This window comes from Gobius niger, assembly GCF_951799975.1.
Source record: "Gobius niger genome assembly, chromosome: 13".
In the NCBI taxonomy this organism is placed as follows: Eukaryota; Metazoa; Chordata; class Actinopteri; order Gobiiformes; family Gobiidae; genus Gobius; species Gobius niger.
Window position 1 is genome coordinate 20,684,532 of NC_136864.1, and position 24,209 is coordinate 20,708,740.

The window sequence follows — 24,209 nt, forward strand, 5'->3', positions numbered from 1 at the left end:
TGCCCAAGGAATGCAATAAATCTTGTGACAGCAAAGGGGAGCAGAAAGGAAAAGAAGAGAGGAGAAAGGCGCGAGTTTCCGCCCGCGCGTGTGAGTCCGTGGGTGGGGCGTCCCTGTTAACTGATACCGACTCAAGCTGGGTGGTCCGCGGCCTACGCATGCACCGTTTTTGTGTACAAATAAACTGCACTCCCCCCTTCCTTTTTACGTAGCACATTGTAACCCCTCCCACTGCCTGTTTCTCAGTATATCTGGCCATCACATCGCCGCAATTTAACACCAACGGCAATTACTGACACTGTCAATTTAAACTGACATGGAGCAATGAGGATTTCCCAAAGTGAGATCAGAAACATAGGAGCAATGATGGGATGATTTGTTAGAATGGTATTGTCAATCTGTACAGGAGCTACTGGCTTCTCTTACCAAGTTACTTTAAAGGCACACTGCGTAACATTTTGATCTATACTGTTTGCCATCAACACAAAACATGCTCTCAATGACCAGCTCAACACAAAAACATGTTTAAATCTCAATTCTACTGACTTTAGTCAACATCTATTATAGTCATGTTTTAGCAGAGGTGAGCCGCTTACAGCAAGAGCACATGTTTGTTTGAGCTATTTTTCAATGGTGAAAATATGCATCATAAAATAAATGCTTGTATTTCAATTTTTGTTTATTGGGCGAAATCTTACGCGGTGTGGCTTTAAGCTTATTACCATTTTGGGAGTATTTACATTTACTAGAAACCCCCACAAAGGCACTACATCTTTAGTGTTAAAAGATACAGCCCATATCTTAACCTGTTACCCACCTTAACCTTAGCACATTTTCTCCTGTTTAGCATTACCCAAATCTAAAAGCTTCTGGATTGGAGCTTACAGACTCATTTGAAAACCCAGACCTATAAAACTGATCTAAACCTTTTGTTGCATTGTCGCTGCATTTATGTCACATTCTTTTTTTGACATGTCTTTTGTTGCTTTATTGCCGTTTTTGTTGCTTTTTTGCCGTGTTTTCGTCACTTTTTGGTCATGTTTTTGACATTTTTTGTTGATTTATTTAATTATTGTTGCTATTCCAGCATGTTTTCATCTCTATTTTCAAGAATCTTTTAGAATTGGGTTATGCCGAACTGGAGAAAATGGTGCAGGTGGGGGTTAAGAGGTTAACAGGGGTCGAGGGCAGTGGGTCACCAACCAATTTCAGGTGGCAATCTCTCATTTCAATATTAATCAACTGGAAAAACAACACCTTTATTCCTATAACGAGGAACAAAACACAACAAACTTATGAGGACAGGCTTTATTAAATATCGGCATATTGTACAAAAAGCCCATAGCAATGCCTCACATGCCGCCTTCAGATTGGTTGATTTTTCAGATCTCCATCAGCTGGTCAGTTCCCACAATGACCTCGTTCGTCCTCTCGGCTGAAAAGTGAAAAATCAATTTATTAATAACAGGAAAAAAAACATATATTAGAAAAAAATACGAATTATAGTATAAAATATGACGTGGAGACTGTTCTTCCCTCTACACTTTGTTTCCGTTTCAGTGCTTACATACTGGGCGGATAAAGTGAAGTTTTGACATTTTAAAAGGCCCTTAAAAAGATCAACACATCCCCAAACATGTTATGTAAATAGACGGTTTATTTCACACAGTGGCGCAGCTTGATCACACAAATGTCACTCCGACCTCTTTTGCGAACCACCCACTAAGACACACGATGACGACTGGAACTAAATCTGCCGGCCTTCCCCGTGTATCGGTGCAAATCTCACACCACTGTAGCCTGCCCTGGGCCTCCAGCATCCCTCTATCACAGAGCCGCGTCGCTGATCCAAAGAAAACTGTGGCACGGAGTAATGTTCCATCCACACAGACAGCTTTTAGTGAGAAGGAATCCGCCGCTACGCACACGTTTAGACTGAGGAGCAGAACAAATGGAGCATGGGGGCAATGGTGGGGAGGCTAGTTTCCAATCGGGGATATTTGAGAGGCAATATGTTATGAAGATAGAGAGTAACTAAACACTTGGATGTATAATGTTGTTGTAGAAGCAATAAGCAGTTGCAGTAGTTCTACTCGTAGTGGAGTAGTCGTGGGAGTAGTCACTGTATTGGTTATAATTAATTACAAGTAGTAGGACGAGACGTTTCATATTAGTAGATGAAACTAAATTTGCTTTTGAGAAATGATTAACCTCTTAACCTCCACCTCAGCATTGCTCAAATCTAAAAGCTTCTTGAAAAAAGCTCACAACAAGGATGAAAACGCAACAAAGCAATAAAAAAGTGACAAAAAAGTGACAGAAATGCAACAAAACAGCAATGAAAAAGCAACAAGAACATGAAAAAGCGACAAAAATAATGAAAAGTGACAAAAAAAGCAAAAAAAATAAAGGGCAAAAAAAGCATCAAAAGTGACAAAAAAGACAAAGGCTAAAAAAAGTGACAAAAGAGAATTAAAAAATGGTTAAAAAAAAACAAAACATCAAAAGTGACAATTAAGTAAAAAGTGACAAAAAAATAAGACATTGAGAGTAAAAACCGTAGCTCAGTTTTGTAGGTCTTAGCTTTCAAATGAGGAGGCCAAAAGCCTGTAAGCTCCAAGCAAGAAGCTTTTAGATTTGGGCAAAGCCGAACCTGGCCAAAATTGTTTAAGGTGGGGGTTAAGAGGTACAGATAACTTTAAAAAACTAAATCCCAGTAAAACGTTTTGAGCATTTCTCATGAAATAACGATCATCGGGTCATTGACCAAACGCTCATGGGCCGAGATGTGAAACATTATAGAGACATCAGTAATGTGAAAACTGTGATGTAGCGTCTCTGTCCTGTCCACATGCGTCTTTATTACAAATACATACATGTGAATTAGGTCATAGTGCCCCGAGGAGATGTCTCACACTAGTATCAACACCTGACAGACCAGAGAGTGTGTGTGCGCGAGCGTGTGTGTGTGTGTGTGTGTGGTGGGGTGAACTGACAGGGTGGTCTTTAGCTGCTGGTGGGTGTGTAATGTCTTTAACAGCCTGTAGTCTGCTACAGTAGGTGACGAGAGACAGTCACTGCTTTATTCTGATAAAATATAAATCATACAAACTGTTGAACAATGCTTTTTAGTAAAATCCCAGACACAACTGACCTCAATCTAATCTATATGTATTTTAAATGATTTACGTCACAAGGCATATCATCTCATTATGATATCATTGAAGGACGCTCTCACAACCAACTGATGCTAAGTAAGTAAAAAAAGGAAAATAAAATGGTCATACGACTTCATTTGATGCTTTTATTTTATTGGTTATTACTATGGAAACGGGGCTGCAAAATGCTATTTCCGCCCACCATTGTATTTGTATTTCTGTGCTGTGAAGTAAAGATCGCCCCCCCCCCAAAAAAAAAATCATTCCTTATTATCATTCATATCATTATCCGCTCATTTTGGCCCCATTACCTGCTGCCCATACCTCCCGTGTCGAACATCGGCAGCAACTGTTTCAGACATTTTTGGACCAGTTTAGCTCAAGCTCACACTGTTGTTACTTAAAGCGCCCTGTTGTTCACTCAATTAGGCCGCTCAGTGTGCTATACGTGCGCATGTGTGTCTGAATGTGGCTGCGGGCCGCTGCTGTTGAATTCCGGGTGGTCCTGTTCTGGCGCTGCTCTCTAACCTCCCCATCAATGTAACACACACACACACAAACACGCACACACAGCTAGCTTTGGGGACAAGAGGATTAAAGATTTTTTTTTTTCTTCCTTTTAAATCTCGGACAAATCTCTCTATCACACAGACTTGAGAATTAAGAAACTTCCAGAGTTGACTCAAACGCTTGGCACATACAGATACCACACGCATTTGTTAGATCTTTTGTGGAGAAGTCTAGCGGAAATGGATAAAAGAGGCAAACTGAATGTATATTGCTGATTGCCCTAAATGTAGTCTGTAGTCAATAGTGGGTTGGACTTTTCCTAAAGGCAGTGTGTCGAATGCATTCTTATTAACTGTATCAATCCAGTAAATGTAAAGCTCAGAGCCTCCAGAACAGGAAATAATCAGTCATTTTAGGCTAAGTTTCATTGGTTTTAGCATGAGTTGAGCTCATTTCTGCTTTCGATCCACAATGATAAAATTATTATCAGACCAAAACGCAGCAACAAAAAAGTGACAAGAATGAGGCGAAAACACGACAAAAACGCAGTGGAGAAAAAAAAGCGATGAAAAAGCAAGTACAACATGAAAAAAAGCGACGCAAAAACGTGCTGGAAATGCAACAAAAATAGCAATGTAAAAGTATCAAAAAACAACAAAAAAGAGACAAAAAACACATCAAAAACGCAATATGACGGCAAAGCTACGATAAGTTTTGTAGGTCTTAGCTTTCATTTGAGGCATTACACTGTGCTCTCGGGGGTAAGAGGTTAAATGAGTAATTGAACTGAACTACTGCCTACTTCATATCTAGGGACACGGATGTGATGTTTATTATAAAATCGTACATGCACCTTTCACAAAATGACTACATCAACCTCCAGAAGAGTGGGGTGTGGCACAAATTGTAGAACCAATCCCATCGCAAAAAAAATGTGTCTGTTGTGTCAAATTCTTACATTCTGCTTCGATGCGTTGCCCATTTCCCACCAAGCAGTATTTGAGGTCTGCTCCTCGGCCAATCACAGCATGACTGCAGATCACACTGCCTTGAATGTTGCACCTAAGAAATAAAAAAAAGCACAGCGTCAAAGTGGTTTCTTCTCGTTAATGTGCTGCTAATATCACAATATCACCAACTGTGGAAAATACCGCGATGCAAAGACAAACTGCATTGTTATTTCTGGGGAGCTGTGACCCTCTTTGGACCCGAACCCTCCATTTGGAAATCTTCTCTTTAACCGATGCCAGCTTCGGAAGTAAACTGGAACGTTTTAGCTAGAAAAATTAAGCCTCTGCACCTGCCCAAATATCCTGGAACAAACCGGTGAGCAAAACGTCCATGTTAATTAGGATTAATATTTCACTGGGCTAAGTTCGCTCGACATTCATTGGTTTGGTTAACTCTGTGTTCCAAATGAGCTTGTTTGTGCTCTGGTTCCTTGGAGAGTTTTGCGATGTTTACTGTTCATTCTGTTTTTTGTTTTTTTTTTGCTTTTTCGGTACACAGCTCCCTGAGAACATTCACAGAGGAGGCGACCCGCTGACTGCCGCGCGGGCCTTCCCCTGTCGGCCGTTCCAAAGCAACGGGGTCAAACAGACACCGGGGACAGATCCGCATTGAGGATTCCCCCCACCTGTCGAGAAAACTCACCCAAGTCCGCTGACGTTAATGACGAGACATTAGCATATATATTAAACAACAACAGAAACTCGGGCTGTGTGTGTGTGCGTGTACGTGCGTGTGTGTGCGCGGGCCTTGCTTGGGGACATTTTTGGCACGCACTTGCTGTACCACCTGAGTTGGCGCGGCAGACCAACCGTGCATTCTTCCACACCCGCCAAACCATCACCATAAAATTCTTGGACTGGACACACAGACCGTCTTGTCTAGCCCTTCAGAATGTGTCCGCGAAAAAGTGAATGTCTTATGAGGGGGTTTCAGGAAGAGATGTTGGTCTTGCCCATGCCGTGACGCACACCCGCTTGGCCGCGCCGCGCGCCCCCACACATAGATCGAGCCTGTATCCATTCTATTCAGCGGAGGTGCGAGGCCTGTGGTGCTACTGCCTCGCTTTTGGAGGTGGTGGTGGTGGTAGTTAAGTGATGGGAGATTACAAGATTCGGAGTTTTCGCAACATTACAGACAGCGCGGCATAGAGTGAGACCACCAAAGAAGCCTCATAGCTGAAACACCGCTAATTACTAACACCAGGACTCCTCCCTGCCACGACCACCCCCCCACCCCCCCGTGTGTTTCTCTCTCTCTCTCAAACACACACACACACACACACACACACACACACACACGTCAACCCTTCCCACACCACCGCCTCCCCTCTACTAGCTGTAAAGCTGACCCCGACTATCCCCCTTTCCCAAACATGCAGCGCTTTGTCAACAAGCTCTGGTCAGCCCCAAACAAAGAGAGCCGAAATGCGAGGGGTTTCTGCGACATGGCCGGGGTCTGCTAATCCCCCTCATACCAGCGCTTTCTTTCCCTCTTTCCTTCTTATCTTCTTAAAGAAAGGAAAGAAAGAATTGCAATTTCTTTTCCTCCCTTCTCTCGTTCTTTCATGGCTTTGTGTGGCGCACCTACATGGGCATCGTGAGGGTCCCCATGCAGACTGGCTGGGGTCTCTTAAAAAAAAAAAAAGGCTTAAGAGGAGACAGAGAGAGGCAGGCCGGACAGAGCGAGATGGCAATGAGGTCTTGATGGAAATAAAAGAGGTGGAGCTGCTGAATGAGTACGTTTAATCTCACTGTCACATGAGTTTTGCTTCCACCATCAGAACTGCACATCCTAATCTACATCGTAATCCTGTCTCAAATGACATGGCAGCATCAACAAAAGAAACTGAATCCTAAAGCCGTATTCTTTCTGGTTAAAGACAAATGTGCAATTGATTTTTTTATTTTTTTTACCTATTTCCGCCCTTAGCACAACTTGGCATAGCCTATAAGGGCTTTTAATGATAGTAATCAAGGAGTAGAAACTTCAGACAAAACACTTGTTTGGTTGGCACATGTTCATGTACGTAATAGCCTGTTCCTGATGCCCCATGTAGTTAAAATGAACAGTTTGAAAGATCAAGCAACAGAGATGAAGAAGTGAAGCTGATGAATACCTATACCGTGGCCCCAGTCGTGTAAGAGACACATGTGGAAAAAGACCTTTGTGTTTGTGGTGTATCTAACACCTTTTTAGTTGTTTTCATTACTGTGACAGGTTGTAAAATGTGCTCATATACTCCCTGTGAAGAATACAAATGTTAGAAATGAGCTCCCTCTATGATTGTCAAAAAAACAATCAGGAATGGGGTCTTTAATAATGTCAGTCGAGTTTGCTTTCACCAGTAGGACAACACATCCCAATCTACAAACTCATTCCAATGTATGTGTATTAATAACAGCACTTTTGACAACAGAAACATCCAAGCAGTGCAGTTTCAAAGACAGATGATAAACTAAAAATAAACAAATGTAAATCCAATAATAAATACAATTTTAGTCAAATAAATGAAATAGGCACTAGTGTGCAACTTGGCATAACAATAAATGATGTAAAAAAGGTTAATTAGGAGTTGAAACTTTAGGCATTGTGCTAAATCTTGAAACGCTGGTACATTGGTCATGCCCCAGAGAGTTAAACTGCACACACTAGTAACAGCACGGCAGCATGGCAATGAGAAATAATTAGCATGGTAACAAAAAGTTTGACTTTATTTCATACATTCATTTTCATTGAGTTACTAAGGAAACAGGGCTGCAAAGTGCTCTTATCCGCCACTTGCCATGCCATGTGCATCCAGTTGCTATGCTATTACTTGGATTGTGCTCTAAGTGCTCTAAAGAGAAGAGTGACCAAAAAATAATTTCTTTAATCATTCGTATAATATCTGCTCATTTTGCTAATGACCTGCTTCCTCACTCATGTACTGTAGGCTGCAGGTGAATAGGAAGAAAGTAATTTACAGATATCCAATTGAAACTTTTCCCGTAGACTCTCAGTACAACAGGAGTGCGGTTTCCAGAGGGTACTATGGATATTTTATTTTGTCTTCAAGTGCAAGTTATTTCTAAAAAAAAAAAAAAAAAAATCACGGTGTCCCTATACCACAAAAAAGCATGCGCAATAATGCCTCATCTGCGACCAAGACTCCCCTGAACAAGAGATTTTGAATCTTCAATGGGACTTTCCTGGTTAAAGAAGGTCAAATTAAAAACACATCATTAAACTTTTAAACTAATACTTCATACAACTTGAATCTCTTTAATGTGACTGTCAGCTTAGAAAGACAAGTCGATGCTAATAAGACAGATGCATAACAGCATTTGAAATGGGATTGGTACTTCCCAAATTCCAAAACCAGCAGGGATTCCGGCATTGGCGAGTGAATTTGAGGCTAAATGAAATATATGGATGTAGTGCGATTCAGTTCACTAGCTCCGTGTTTGTTTGCTAGTGGTCTCTGGTTGGTTGCACACAAATAGGTGCATTGTTAACTCAGCGCTCCCTGTTTGACCCTATAGACAAGAGAAAACAAAACCTGCTACACCTCCCATCAGCACACAGACCCATGCTGGGATGCTGACAAGAAATGCGGTAAAAGTTTAGTACTCCAGATAAAACTCATTGTAAAAATGGAACGATGATTGAATAAACAGTTATTCCTGGAGCATACATTCAAAGATAACAACATGCCACAAACTTTACTGGAATTGGGGAGGAAGTTAGCAAAACGATTCACAATCAATACCGTGCCAAGGTAAAGTGAATCCTGTGTGCTTGTGTGTGTTTAACTTGTAAAAATAAATCAATAACAAAACATGTTTATAAAAAGGTGTAGTTGCTAAACACAGTAGATACACGTGTGCGGTGCATGTTCTTACCCTTCTTCAATGGTGACGTGGTGCATTATGATGGAGTTGGCGACTTTGACCTTCTCTTTTATCGCAGTGTAGTTGCCGATAGTTGCTCTCTTGATAGACGTCTTGTCTGCAATCTGGCACTTCTCTCCAATTATACTGTCTGAACCCATCTAAAGAGTGCACAATTGCAAAAATGACAAGGGACATGAAATTAAAGTACCAATACCGATACCAATGACCCAAATTTCAAACTCAATATCAATGTGATAGAATTCATTTCTAAGTATTCTGAGTAATAGCAAAAAAAAATTATTTACCAAAAAAAATTGTAAAAGATCAAGTCATGTGCGCTCTACAGAACTCAATTGTGTAGTTTTCTGTGCTCAAGAGGCATTTTTCCGTTTATAACAATTGAATTATTATTTTTTATTAACAAAAATAATGGGAGTGACAGAAAATTCATGTGTCCAAGTTGGATTTGGTATTTGAAACCAGGCTTGGTATAGGTTGGTTTGAAAGTGAAAACATAGAGGCTTATTTTTACTTTCTTGTGTAGCTATCAAAGGTATTTTTCCATTATTTCAAGTAAAAGAAACAATGCAATTGATTACATACAAAAACCTACACCAAAACACCATACTATATTGTGTTATTCAGCAATACTTGCAGCACATACCTGACATCTTTCAGAAATGACAGCAGACGGGTGAACTGCAGGTTCCTCAAACAGCTTTGGAGCCTGGTCGACAGAATGCAGGGAAAACAGTTCAATAATTACGATTGAACGATTTTAAGATTCCTTTGTAACAAGTTGGAGCACAAGTACAACACAGAGTCCAGAACAAACAGTGTTACTTCCACATAACTTATGAGGGCTTATTTTACATGCTCTTGTGGAGGAATATAGGAGTTATCTTCATTTATGACAACTGAGTCATCTGAGGAGCAATAATACACAATGGAGGAGCATTTCATCTCTAGTCCTGAAGGGCCTAACATGAAAAGCAACTACTTAGGAATATATATGACTAACCAGTCTGTTAGCCTCAATATAAGAGGCCAGAGTGTTGACCCGGAAGCACAGACCCTGGTCCATAATGTGAACATAGCAGCGCAGCTTTCCCCCGTGGTACGCCTCGCTCATGTCGCCTCTGTGGTCGTTCCAACAAGACCGCTCCTGAGCCAGCTGGAGCAGATTCTCATCCTCGGAGGACTTCAGCAGCTCTACAGAAAACCAGACAAGATATGAGCTTTTATCAATCTATTTCTATACCATATTCTTTTGTAGCTATATCTATAAACATGGCTCACCTTGATGAGCCAGGCTGTCACTGTTCTTTTGGCTTTGATCATCTGTGTCCTCTTTGATTTTGGAACTGTTCACTTTTGAAAACTGCTTGCGCACCAGATAAGGCACCAGCTCACCACGGATTGATGAGATAGATCTGAATAAAAGAGTTTTGAATCCGTTTTTAAATTGTTAGATGAAACACTAATTATGCGAGCAATAAGAAAGTAAGGAAGGTTATGTGTGTCTTTTGTAAATAGGCACAAGTAGATAAAGCTGCCTTGTCTCCTGTGTATTACCCCTGACTTCATTTCTTTCCCCTTTTTGCACTAAGTTCCTCTGCACTGAACACATTCCCTCGAACACCCAGTTTTTTAAAAGGAAGATTAGAATTTCCATCTGAATGACATGAGAAAAACAAGAGTTACTCTGTCCATTCCAAACATTGAGCGAGAGACACTGAGGAGAAAAGAGAGAGCGCGGGTCTGAAAAGAGTATCCAACAACAGCCTCAAATAAATCAGTCATCTGGTGTGAGGGAGACAATTGTGTCGCTGTGGGTGCAATTGTAATGAGATGACATAAGATTCTTTTAATCCAATACATAATCTCTGTAAATCACTAAACTCACATAGGAAGATGTGAGGAAGAAGAACATTGTTGGAAACGTTTCACAGACACAAGGAAACTGCGCAAAGATACAGGAATACAAGACTCAACAACAACTTGCTGATATACATTATTATTACTCTCTTATACTGTACAGTTCAAGTATATATGTACTGATATATGTTTTATATAGCACTCCTGCAACTTATACCTGAATGTCCCTTATTCTCCAAGCATCCTTTGTTCAATATCTTAATATCTACTGGAAGAGCATGTTGTTACATTGTATCCAAGTACAGGAGGTAGCCTGTGACACTGCTTCACTTTAAGGTTAAAGTCCTAAGTGCCAACCTCAATGGCACATAGTAAAACAAATTAACACCTCGCTGGAATATCCCGCTAATAGGCCTTTTCAAAGCCGTACATACTGTGCACAACGGTAACGTAAGACTTTGAGTGGTACAAGTCCTGCTGGTAGTCAGATGATGCTTATTACACATGAAAAAAGAAATTATGGCCAGAGAATTATCTGTAAAAGGATGGCAAGGTTAGGAGACGCCAAAAGAGAAAACTAAGGGATGACGTGAATAGGAGGGAGGAGAAGAGGACGGCCATTTAATTCAAAGGCAAATTATTTATTGTGTAAGAATTCTACAAACTTACTTGTTTTCTGCAAGAAAGTCCACCACGGCCTTTTTGAGACAGTAGAGATGTGCATCCACAAGGCCAGTTTTGATGTGCATCCGGGGGTGTCTGCGATGGGAGGGAAGGACATAAAAACACAGTTAATATAAAATATGTCAACAGTGTCGCAAATCTTTGTTGAAATATTAATTGTTGTTGCCCTTCTCCCTCTACTGTGTGCATATGTTTTGATGCTCATCATGAGAAACCGTTTATCCCGGTCTGCTACTTGGGGGTTATTTTGCTGGAATCTCTTTAATGGATGCTGTTTCTAACTATTTTTTGCTTGCTTCTCATTTACTAACCCCCCCTTTTTAATCTTCCCTGCGCACTTTTGATGGAAACCAGATGAGAAAAGTCACCAACTAGTGACATCTGTCTATTGTCCTGTCTCAGCCACCGTCGCAGACTTTACCCCACAGAGCCCCTGTTATACGAAAGCTGCAGGCGAGACAGGTTTATGTTGGACTCAAGGGGGAAGGGGGGCATCGTACACAAAGATAGACAACAACTCACGGTGGCGCTGAGTTTGAACATGTGACATTTACGAAGCGAGAGCCAATGAAAGCCATTTCGACCTCCATGTTTCAATAAACAAATCAGGCCTCACCTCTCCAGACCGACCCTCCTCTTCCTCTGCCCCCCCCAATCGTTACATAGTAAAAGCAGTGGGGTGCACGCCATCAGAACGCTGCCTTTACATGCTACAGCCTGGTTGTTCATTACTCCTTTGCATCAAAAGTATATGATGACAAAAATCTACAATGATGTATTTTTCTGACTTGTCATCCATCCTATTATGGGGCAACCACTGTACCAGTATTAGATTAGAACTCATGTGTATTATATGTTTATATCACCAGAACAATAAGAGTTAAACCCACAGTTGGACAATCTTCAATATCACTACTTAACCAATCTGCACCAACGACATGAATCCAAAGTGACAGATGGATCGCTCGGTTACACGTATTTTACAGCCAGATGTTGAAAGCTATACAATCAATCCACGTGTGGGCGTGTGTCTGCTCCATAGTGAACTTATTTCTATTCAAAAAGCATTAAAACACATGTCCGCTCAGTGTGGACATGCTCTGCAGGTGATTCTCAAATGTATTTATTCTTACAGCATTTTCCCATGTGCGCAGTAGAGTTTATGTGAATACCAAGAGAGTGACATCACCGTGTGTCACCTATTGCATACAAGTTCAAAGCACTGTACATTTTTTGACTCCGCTTTTGATCTGTAATATGGAGAAAGGTCAAAAGTGGTTTGGGGGAAAACTGAAGCCGACAGGTTACAAATCTGCTTGATGTTTCTTGGAAGGAAGTGCATCTGTAAACACGTATTTGAAATGACAATCTAAACCTGGCGTCTCACCTACACACTACACTTTTCTGTGTTGTTTTGTTCCATTTATTAGAGGCCAGGCACTTTTTACAAGCGCTGCATTTCCCAAACGAGGCAAACATCTTTCATTTCCAATGTATCACACGCTTTCCCGCCACACTGACAGCTGTTGAGTTTAGCGTAACAAGGACAAAACAATTTAGCCGATGTGTCTGCAGGCAGCAATGATTCATGTGAGAGATTAATGACCGACTGCTAAAGGTCTGCTGCTCACATCTTTGATTATGTCGTATTCAGTTTCTTCTTGCAGGCCATGACTTCAGAGTCCCTGTTAATACCCTCATTAGCAAGTTTCCACTTAAATTTCGGGGCCAACACCTCGAGAAGCTTATTTTACAAATCCTGACACTGCCGTCAAAAACACGATGCAGGGATTTGTCAACTAGCAACGCGCCTAATATAATTCCCGGAGCTATGTTTTAATGGCGCTGTTCAGGCTACTCTTAAACGCTGAAGTTACTAGGTGTGAATACGGACATTTCCCATCACATGTTTTGAGTTATGGAGGGAAAACAAATGATGCAGAGCCGAGAATGATTAAAGTGACATTTGACAAACAGAGCACAACGTAATTACAAGAGAAACAGTCCTTTAATTTTGACCATTAAATGGCTCAACATAAACTCATGAGTTATTTTTCCTTAGAGTTGGGTTAAGCGCTAAATAACAGCCTAGAGCTATCTATACCTCTCCAGGTCTGTGGTTAAAGACAGGTTGCAGGATATTTGGACCTGATGCAAATTAGTTCAAGGACTAGCGACTGGGAGACAGATCAAAAACAACAGAGCATGTGGTGTAGCATTTCATCAGTTATCCATTAATGTTCATATGAAATACTGTGAAAAAGATCATTTTCATATAATAGTTTTGTACATTTTGTACACTGCCCCGCTATTGGCTCCTCTGCATTAATGAAATGATAACAATTACAGGGGTGGGAACCTACTTCCTCTCTCTCCTTTTTTATTTAAATATGTGCAGTATTATTAGAAGTACATATACAGTTGTGCTCAAAGGTTTACATACCCTGGCAGAATTTCACCATAGGCCATCATTGGCCTTGTTGACAACAAAACCGGCACCATATCCATAAATATGGAGGTGTTTCGCTGATGCCAGTGGCTGCAGCAGAATAAAGTGAATGTCCCGTTCGTGCCCATCTCAGTCTCCTGACCTCAATATCATTGAACCACTGTGGGGAGAGCTCAAACGTGCTGTTCATGCAAGACAGCCCAGGATTTTACAGGAACTGGAGGCTTTTTCCCAAGAAGAATGGGCCGCTTTACCAGCAGAAAAATAGAGAACCTCATCCACAACTACCACAAAAGACTTCAAGCTGTCATTGATGTTAAAGGGGCAATAACGCACAGTATTAAAAACTGGGGTATGTGAACTTTTGATCAGGTTCATTTTGGTACTTTCTTTTTTCATTATGATTTAAAACGATCAAACTCATTTGTTTCACCATAAATTGCTTCACAAAAGCACTAACAATGAGGGGGGAATAAACCTTTTAATGCTATCTTTCATATTCTTTGAAAAAAATAGTAAAAAAAAAAAACATAAATTCTGCCAGGGTATGTAAACTTTTGAGCACAAAGGATTACATTTAGCTTATGATAACAGCTATTATCAGCCGGATGAGAAACAGGATCGGTCACAGCCCAAAACCAGCTTAAATAGACTTTAGAATTCAAAAGACTGTTCAATTATTGCAACTATATTTTCACTTCACCTGGAAACAAGCTGCATTGCATTTAATTGTGTTTGATATCTTTAAGCAAATAAATAGCATTTTGTACAATTTTACATGCACATATTTTAACAAATAGATGTATATACATGTGCTGGACATGTGCAGCGATCCTCTTGATGGCTAAACCAGTCGGCTCTTGTAAAACGACTTGCTGCTGGGTTAAAGAAATATGAAACTGCACGATTTTATTACAACCACCAGCAATGATTGTGTTAGGAGTCCTGCACTTTTGTCTCATCTGTGTTTATAGATGATTCTAGATGATTTATAGGATATGAATCATTAAAAGTTAGCCAGAAATGTTTTGTGTGGCTCTTGCTGAGTATCCATAACAGTGACACTGTACGAGTGTTTTTGTCTCCATCACTGTCCACTTCTATGTTGCCTTCAAAGCCACTCCGAGTGTTTGTAAGCATTACTTTGCATGTAAGTGTGTGTGTGTATATTTGGAGGAAAACCTGCGCGCAGCTGCTCGGCCCCCCTCCTCTTATTGGCCAGAATTTACAGTGGCTTTGGCTCCATGAAGTATTTACGAGCTTCCAAAACACCCGCTCGCACATACGCAAGCATTTCAGAGAGAAAACCCACCTCGTGTAGAGTAGCATTCCTATGACTAGAATCCCACACACAAACTGTATTAAATGATACCTTCTATTAGAGGCTGACCGCAATATTGGGGATAATATTTATATAGCAGAAGATAGATTTTTATTTCATTAAGTGACAGAAGGCACAGGCAACAGGTTGACCTCAAAATCAAAATATCACCAAGGCATGAGCCCTGTCCACATATTGTTTGCATAAAATCCTTAAAAAAAAGATCTCAAGGAACATCTGCAAACACACTCAGCCACAGACTTACTTTCTCATTATAGATTTCCTGATCGACAGTCCGTCTTCCAGATCTGCCTCGTTGGCCATGAAGAGCAGCCTCTTGCCCGAATGATCCACACCTACAAAGTCCCTCTGCTCAGCTGAAAATAACATTCAAGTTTAAAGAGTGTCGGCACAGCAACAAACCTCAGACCAAGCATATGACCACTACCTGTTTTCTTTTTTCCCTTTTGTCCCGGGACCGTCTCTGTAAACTCATGGGTCTTGCTCATTAACATGGCCATGGTGGCACCGTGGGCGCGAAACAGGTCGACCACTTCATGAAGCGCCACGTCTGTTATTAGATCACAACTCAGCACTAAGATGTCCGTCTGAAAAGAACACATTGAAGAATTAAGTTGGGCGTTTAAGGCAAAGGGAGCAGTGCGGGGTAACAATGCTTACATAAACCACAATTTTTTTTTTCAAAGTTTCAGAATGACAGGAGTGATTGGTCTTGGTCAGCAGTGTAGTATTACTTGCACACAAGCCAAACCAAGGCACTAGCGCACACACTTGTAGGCTCTGCGTTACACTTGCCTAAACAGACTTGACAGTAAGCAATAAATCCTGCCTTCTTTTTCTGTTTAAGGTATGCAAGGTTGCCGCCGGAGTATCATTGAGCAAAAAAAATGTCTTTCAGAATAATCACAACAGAGTACGATACAGTAACTTGATAGGTACGTTCTGACCGTTTCATTACCATATTTGGTTTCTGCACATGCACAATTATGTACCATCTAAAAACAGATTTTTAGAAGCATTATATTTCAGGGATTATGATAAGACTTTGTTAAGAGAGTTAGTTGACTGGTATGTTGACAAGTTAAGTATGATTGTTCACAAAAGGTAAGATTGTAGATTCATTCATCCAGATGTATTGTATAAAAATCAATGTAGTCGAAGTAGTTAATTGTCAATATTGCAAATTGCCGAGTGTCATAGGGATTTGTTTTTTTTTTAAATCGAAAAGAGGGCTTAAATTCTCTTAGGGCAACACAACGTACATGAAATACTTGCTATGCACTAAGAAGGACAATGATAAGGGGAATGCAGTCTTTCGGTCGCCTAAATGGCCCTCACTGATGCACTATTTCAGCATGTATTCCTGTTTACATTTATGTGCCTGTGTGCGCTATCCATCTGTCTTTGTGCAGATCTGAGCTGTCAACATGGAGACTAATCCCACCATTAGTGCCAGATGCCCCAACGCTGCAGTGAATAGAGTGTAAAGAGAGAACAGTGGCATCCTTCAGCTCTGAAATGATATAGCAAAGGGACGCTGCTATTTATGATAAAGAAAAGATTTCATAAGGGTCAAAGTTCAGGCAGTTAACCTAGGGCTAACTCGGGGATCGTAACCTGGTCTGAATCTGGCGACAGGAAACTGCCGTGGCCAGAGATTGGATGCGTGTCTGCAGGAGATCTACCAACACCAAGCCTCTGGGACCTTTCAACTGTTCCCCATCCCACACACACACACACACACACACACGTTCACACAAGGGCGTCCTGAGAAACACACATGCTTGTTCCCACACACGCTGAGGCGACAGCAGAGTGGAGTCAGCTGGAGAGCCACAGACACTTTGGCCTTTCAACAGTCCCCATCTCTGGACGGGTCAGGACCACACACGGACAAACAATCCCACCAGTTCCTCACCATGGGCCGGCTTTGAACTACAACAGCCAGGCCAAGTCCTGAATATATTATTGTTGGAAATCAGTCTGTGAATCCTGGTTGAGAATTAATTTGTGTGGAGTACATACCCCGCAAAAAATGTCTATATTGAATTTGATGTGGTTGATAAGATTTGATTATAGGGCAAACAGGTTTTTTTAATCTTCCTTTTGAGGTATTGTTGCAAACTGTCCAACCAATATATAAATAATAGCTGCCAAGTTGTGCTGAATATACAAAGAAATAATATCTCCCCAGCTTTTATTCTTGGCTGGTAATGACTTGGACCGAATTGCAGGGCTTACACCTGACTTTTCTCTAGTAGTGGAATAAAATTAGTTTTGTTGTCATTTCTTTGCTGTGCATCGAATAATAAAGCCTTTTTATCCATCATGATTGATAACAGAGTAGTTGTATCATGACAGTCTCCTGCTCCCTGATGCCTACAAACTCATGTCTGTGAAGAATTGGATGTTGGAAGTTTGGACCACATCTAACAAATGTACATGCTGCCTCACTTTCATTGTACACAAATAAATAAATCAACATAATCAAAGCACAGAAGGTGGCGATGTGATCTCCCACTCCCAGCAAAGTTACAAGTGGAGACGCTCACATTAAAAATGCATGTTTTTGTATTTTTCACCAATAACGGAATAAAATGTAAGCCTTTTTTTTTTAAGTAATTGAGGCTGTAAGTACATAGACTGTATTATGAACTGACATGTCATCATTTTAGTGACACTACCATTATCACAGTATGAAAGAAATGATAATTAGTTAAGTATACTAATTTGTGGTAAGAATATTGTAACATTATTTGCCACAAAATAACATACAGTATACATTTAATATAAATGATTTGCTCATACACTTGAGTTGAAATACAAAAATAGAAGCTCTATTGTAAACTACTAAATACGACTATTGTGCTGCCCAGACCCAGCTGTGTTTGACTTCCAAACATGAATCAAAACCTCCTCTTTAAGCTGGAATAGAACATGTTTTCCCTTTTAAAAAAACAAAAACTGTTGAGTCTGCATACACACATGCTGCCAGGTGATTAAGCCCAATGATAATAAAAGTAGTGAGTTTAGGTGCCTGAAGAAGTGCTTATACTGGCTTTATTCACTGCGGAGGATTATAACGCAACAATGAGAAATATCCCTCCATTCTTGAGTCTGTTTAAGGAGCGGGGAAAATAAAATATGTCACTCATAATCTCCCTTTTCAGTAATGAAGAAAGATGTCCTCCTTTGCTTAGCTAGAGTGTACACTGATTCCTGTAAGCATTTTGTTTGAGAGGTTACACCAAATCCCTTCGTGGGAGTGCGTTTATGTAAGGAGATGAGTGAGCATGTATGTCTATACTGTAGTACTCATGCATCAGGTTGACAGTTTGAGTGATTTCTGTGCAGGGATTTAGTAGGCCACGGTTACGGTGCTTCACTCGTCACCCTCCAGTGTGTCGGTGAGTGTAACTCAATGCCTCTAATCTAACAGGCTGCTCAAAGGATTAGGAACTGGCCTATTCTCAATGGAAGCATGCTGGAGCTAGTCCTGCCTAAGAGTGTACGTGTGTGGGGTTACGCTACGCAACTATTCAACAAAGACAATAATAAGAATGTGAAGAGACCCATTCAAATGGCAGAGAGAAAATATTTAACTCACCTGTCAAAACAAATGTGGCATTTTAAGCTTTTGATGAATACTTTTTAAAGAGAAAAGAGAACTCAACTCGAAAAGGAGAATGTGATGAGTGTTGTATAAAACAATGAGGGTGTACAATGTGCAAACTTTAGCAAAACATATTATTATCATTTCATTTATTTATTTTATTATTCATTCACCAAAACCTTTTTCATCACATTGAACCAAAAAAAAATCCACACAGATCACTATGGAAGCATGCAAGCAAAACAGTTAAAAACTATCATCGATATACTCACACACAAATGCACTGACTATAGAGAATAAATGGTGCACCGGGTAAACTGGCAGCACAGGGAGTTTGAGTTTTCGGCATGACCTCATATGTTTAGAGAGAATGGGATGAAAGAGGCATAGAGGGGTAAGTAAGCAGGATACAGAGAGGTTCTGGAAATCAGTATCGGAGGTCAAGGATAGCATGTCTGTGTGTATTTAAAAAGAAGTGAAATGAGGCACTTCGACAGAAAGGTTGTTCAGGGGAGGAACATCACGCCTCAGTGGTCATCAAACATTACACATAACGGCCACAATGAACTCTTTTAATCTGCAGTTTTCTTTATTGACTACTCTGACTTCTGCCACAGCATTAGGTTTTTATTTGATACATACCTTTATTTTCTGCTGGATGTGTCTGAGAGCATCTGCAGTGCCCATGTCGCCATCTTCTTGAATGCAAACCACATCAAGCTTCACTTTGACCTCCTTTATTTTAGGGTCTGTGCTCATCATCTTCTGGACCTCTTTGGTGGTTATTACAATCACCTCTGAATACATGGGAAAAAAATAGATAGACAGGAAGAGATTAAAATACAAAGCTATTCATGGATCCAGAATGACCTAAATGAAAACAAATCTACTGTTATGCGCCTTTTTTCCCATTACATCACAAATATCTGCAAAGAGATTTTAGGCACACACACAAAAATGGCATGGTCTAATGAGCTTTGTCTGCACAGAGTGTGTTCTACTGGGCATTTGTGCACTGTAGCTCTGTTAGCCTAGTAAAACCAAATTGCAGGGCTTTGGCTAGTTGGCAGCAGACAGTAAAAATCTGGCCACACAGGATGATTATGTATAGAAAGGTAGTTTTATTTAAGGCAGTCAGGACTTACAGGCTCTCATAATAACGGCCCTGTTTACTGGCAGAAATAGCACACGGCAACAAATCCCTTTATACGACCACAGATCCTGGACTTTGGGCTTGCTTCACCGAAAAAGGCAGAAATGTGGGTGGTAAATCTAGACAGGAAATGCAGATCTGATCATGTCTAACGTGAAGACAAGTTGGTGGAAATTAAATTGGTCGCACGGCATAATATAGGATTCAGTGTTGGGACAAAAAAATAAACCAAATAGAATTTTTACCATTTCATGGAAAATGAGAAGTGGGTTAAATTTGAGTCATTTGAGTTCATAAGTATCTGTAATTACATAAGAATAAGGGCAGGTGACGATGTAGACAAGTGCATAGGATGAACAGCAACAAAAGGCTTGAAATAAATGGACCGTTTTATTATTGTTGTCGTTGACTAAATTATGTTGGTTACCCATAAATAACAGCAGAGGTTTTAGGTTTAAATCCTCCTATCAGAGGACTGAACTCTTACACCACTACCAGCTTATACGTCAGTAATTCATAAAGCCTCATGGATGAGAGGGTAAATACCTTGAGTTTGAGACAAATAACAACAACAACAACAAAAAAAGGTTTGCATATGGTAGCCTAAGGGTTTATGTGTCAGAACATAAACTGAACAATGAGCCAATCTCAGCAATATTATCCTGTTCATCTAATAAACATCTTATCTAATAAAGCCTACAAGCCAAAAAAAATTAAAAATAATCTACTATATTTTTTCAATTGTTGCAATTTACTTTCCTGAATTACTGTGCGTGCATGCAATGTCAAGTGTATACTCCCAGGACCATTTAATGGAATAGGCCACTGTTTTTCCATACTGAGATATGTTCTCACCTGAGCTTAGACGAGTTGATGCGTAACTGTCTGGTCTTTGTGCGTGTGCTCAGTCACACAAAAAGGCTGAAGATGTTGCTAGCATTTAGCCTCTCCTCCTCTCCCCTATGGGGCCAAATGGGGTGAAGTTAGACGCGACCAAGCTCTTCCACATTTCCCCAATTTAAATATGGTTATGAGAGTACTTATAGTATAGTTACACATAATTAAACATGTCGATTTTCTAAGCGGAGAAAAAGGGGAACAATTTTATGAGGCATAATAACACCTTAGGAGCACTTCGACGTCCGCGCAGCGCTCCTACGGTGTTATTACGCCTCACAATGTAGTACCCCTTTTGATCTGCTTAGACAATCAACATGTTTAATTTTGTGTGACTATACTTGGATCGTGTAACTACTTATGGAACCGTATTTAAATAGGGTAAACGAGGAAGAGCTTGGTCGCTTCTAACTTCACCCCTGTGTGAGACCATAGAGGAGAGGAGGAGAGGCTAAATGCAAACAACATCTTTGGTCATTTTGCGTGATTCAGCCCACGCACAAAGACCAGACAGTTACGTCCTTGCTCAGGTAAGAGCATATCTCAGTTTGGAGAAACGGTGGCCTGTTCCTTAAAAGCCTTAAATCAAATTCACATTCATTTTCATGATGTTCTATATGTTCCGTATATAGATATATAACAGATAACAGAAAGTCGTTAACGTGTGTATTTAACATTATAGCAAGAGATCAGAAAAACATTCACGTTAAAACTATGAGATATAGATATATATATATTCATAATTCCTTATTTTGAATGATAAACCTTAGTTTTTCACAAGAGCATTTCTAATATTACATACAGCATTTGGTTATTGATAATAAATCCATGCCATACCTTCAAACCCCACTCTTTCCAGTAGGTTGAGAGAGTACCAGATAACAGGCTTGTTGCCAACAGGTAACATGGCCTTGGGGGTGTTGTAGGTTAAGTCAGTCATGCGAGAGCCCCCTCCAGCTGCCATCAGTACTGCCTGCAGCTCCATGGTGTCTGCTGGAACACAAGACCACCACATTACAGCTAATATACATTACATACGTCTAACTCATAGAATCAAACTACTAACTCCATACAGCAGTATACACTTTAGTCCTTACTTGATTTTGTATCTTTAAGACCTGATGATGATGTGCGTCTGCAGATTGCAGATTTACGCTTACAGGCGCTACAGTTCCTCCAACACTAATGTGCAGCTACAAAACATGGATTCATACCTGACAGATTTCCTCCTCGATCCCAGTGAAAAGACCGTCAATGAAAATGACAGCGATCCGAGCGCATGAATGTAACTCGTTGCTGCAGCTGTCACTGTTGTTAGCACTTTGCTAACATTTATCACAGGGCTATCGAGCACAACTTCTCTGTCCCGATCTTTATCACAAATATTTGCGTCCGTCAGTGAAGAAATAAAATCCCGAATCCAAGGACCATCACAGCAAACTAAGAAAAATAAGACTTAAAACTTGACAGAGCCCTGTTTAATGAAAGTAGCATGTTTCATATGATGATGACATTTGTATGCTCTCGGTGAATTGAGTCCGTGTGGAAACCTCTTCCCTGCTTATGCGGTTCCGCCGGGGGAAAGACCTTACATCAGATGAGCAGCACGCGCAGGGGCATGTAACGTGACATGAACTTGGTGTCACTTTGTTTTTGTATGTTTATTTAAAAGGTAAGGATCTAAAGTGAATATTATTTTGTTAACTACAACTGCATGTAATGGAGAGTAGCCTTTGTTTTGCTCTAAAGTTATTAAAATTAATTTGATTTTATGCATGTTTTCATTTGTTTAAAAAAAGAAGAAGTAATTCTTCATATTTTATAGAACAGATAAATGCAGCAGTCGGACAGATTCGAGAAGTCCAGGGTGATGCACTCGCATCGTCACACTCGCCTTCTGCACACACACGCAATGTGGTGTGAACAGTCCAGATTAGCAGCCACCCAGTTTCTATTCCATTCTTCAGGCTTGAAAACTCCCAATTCACAGAGCTGAGACGTAACAGCAAATTGAGCTTGGGGAATGTGGCTTCGGTTTTGTTTGCTCTGGCCAGGAGATGAGCTTGACTGCTCGTTGCTGCTCACTGGAAACCAGAGGGAGGAAGCACAGAGCAGAATAGTTCAAATAAGCCTGTCTATTCGGGCGAAGAAAAATATCATCCTTCAAAAGAATCAAGATTATGATATTTCTTATGCACATCTTATAATAGTGCAATTAGGGGAAATACTTTATTTTGTTTCTTTATGTTTAAGTTGGTGTTACTCTTTTGGAGAGGAACATACAGATAATAAGTTAGCTGCCTTATACAGTAATATGCAGTGAAGGTGAGATCATGTCATTCATTGGGCAATCATTGAGCATTACTGCAATTGGTAAAATGCAAAAACAGCCATTCATTCTTCTACAAACGTTTACAAGGTGTTGTCATTGTGCACTGCAGGTGGCACCCCCTCTTCCATCATGAAAAACAAAAGAACCTCATGGACACTGTGCCACATGTTTTCCTGATTTCCTACGTAATACCCACATAGAAATGTGTCTTCTTTGACCAATAGATATTTTAGAGTTCATCATTGACTACTGAGAACTAAAACATGAAAACCTTTGTATCTGTTAGTATATCTCAAGGAGAATTGCTGTCTCAAAATAACAGCCCATAATTGTAGCAATCCAAACCAGAGGAGATTTAGTTCTCATTACAGCCCTGGTTTAGATTTGATTATTCCTGGTTTAGTTTTCAGATCAAATGAATTGAGCCAAACCAAACTTCCATTGCTATAGCATTATTAATAATCAGTTATGGAATATCACGTAATAACTAACTGTTCATTGGTATTCCTAGAAATGCCTGTCTTTCTTGAATATGAAAACCAGACCAACCCAGGTTCTGAGTGTACAGGTCTAGTCACAGCGCTGACTTCAAATGGAGTCCCATGGTTTTGTCTGATTTTCTCCTTCCTCTTTGGCTGTGTCGCTGCGTCTTGTAAATCATTCTCAATTCACTGCAACAAGCCAGTTGGATTAGCTTGGTTTAGATCATAAACATTTGCAGCGCAGACCACCCAGCGAGAGCGAGTAGAGCAGAGTCAGGTCGAGCGAGGGACCGTGTGTGTGTGTGTGAGAGAGAGAGAGAGAGACATGCACACATGTGGATGTCTGTTTGAGTATACAAGTTTAGAGGTGGGCATATACAGCGCTATACAGTGGTTTGTGTTTGTAGCACGTCCAGAGCCAGTGTGCTGTGGGGCCTCATGGAAGCCAAAGCAGATCTGTTCAACTAGGGGTCAACATGTGTGAGGCATAGATGACACAATACTATGCAAAGATTATTGAAATTAGTTCATGATTGTCTTTTTTGTTCTCAGCGATACCTCCTCCTGTGTGAGGGTTGAGGTAGAGATTTGACGCTTGTTCACCAAATGCCCTCCATGATCGACCTTGGACAATGTAAGTCACTGGCATCGAACCAGTTGTGTTTTACCTCACATTTAAAGCCCATACAATACCAATTACTGTAGTTACCCATGTCCTGCACAAGTAATTTTCTATTTGCGTGCTGTGATTTGCATGCAAGTATACTGTATATTTTAATTTATTTTAAACAATCCGCCGTTCGAACTGACATGAAACAAGTAACTCAT

At 40.4% G+C, this 24,209-nt stretch overlaps 1 protein-coding gene across 2 annotated transcripts; it reads right to left on the reverse strand.

The window, feature by feature from the left end:
- Positions 1–1,301: 1,301 nt before the first annotated feature.
- Positions 1,302–22,096, reverse strand: eif2b3 (eukaryotic translation initiation factor 2B, subunit 3 gamma). Of its 2 annotated transcripts, none has more exons than XM_079570276.1 (12): positions 21,782–22,096; positions 21,405–21,557; positions 19,160–19,314; positions 15,332–15,491; positions 15,149–15,260; positions 11,099–11,188; positions 9,851–9,984; positions 9,573–9,763; positions 9,216–9,278; positions 8,561–8,709; positions 4,627–4,730; positions 1,302–1,435 (listed from the first exon to the last, which is right to left on the reverse strand). In XM_079570276.1, the coding sequence occupies exons 2-12, from the start codon at positions 21,550–21,552 to the stop codon at positions 1,383–1,385; spliced, it is 1,359 nt and encodes a 452-aa protein (XP_079426402.1). In that variant the 5' UTR covers positions 21,553–21,557; positions 21,782–22,096; the 3' UTR covers positions 1,302–1,382. The 2 variants fall into 2 exon arrangements, with proteins under 2 accessions (XP_079426402.1, XP_079426401.1); XM_079570275.1 differs by having other exon boundaries at positions 21,405–21,560.
- Between the last annotated feature and the right edge of the window lie 2,113 nt (positions 22,097–24,209).

Excerpts from the sequence above, each read along its gene's own strand:
- eif2b3 (XM_079570276.1), bottom strand. The coding sequence starts at position 21,552 with ATGGAGCTGCAGGCAGTACTGATGGCAGCTGGAGGGGGCTCTCGCATG. Across the intron at positions 19,315-21,404 it reads GGAAAGAGTGGGGTTTGAAG|AGGTGATTGTAATAACCACC; the intron begins GTATGGCATGGA and ends CCATGTATTCAG. Across the intron at positions 15,261-15,331 it reads AAAGGGAAAAAAGAAAACAG|CTGAGCAGAGGGACTTTGTA; the intron begins GTAGTGGTCATA and ends TGTTATTTTCAG.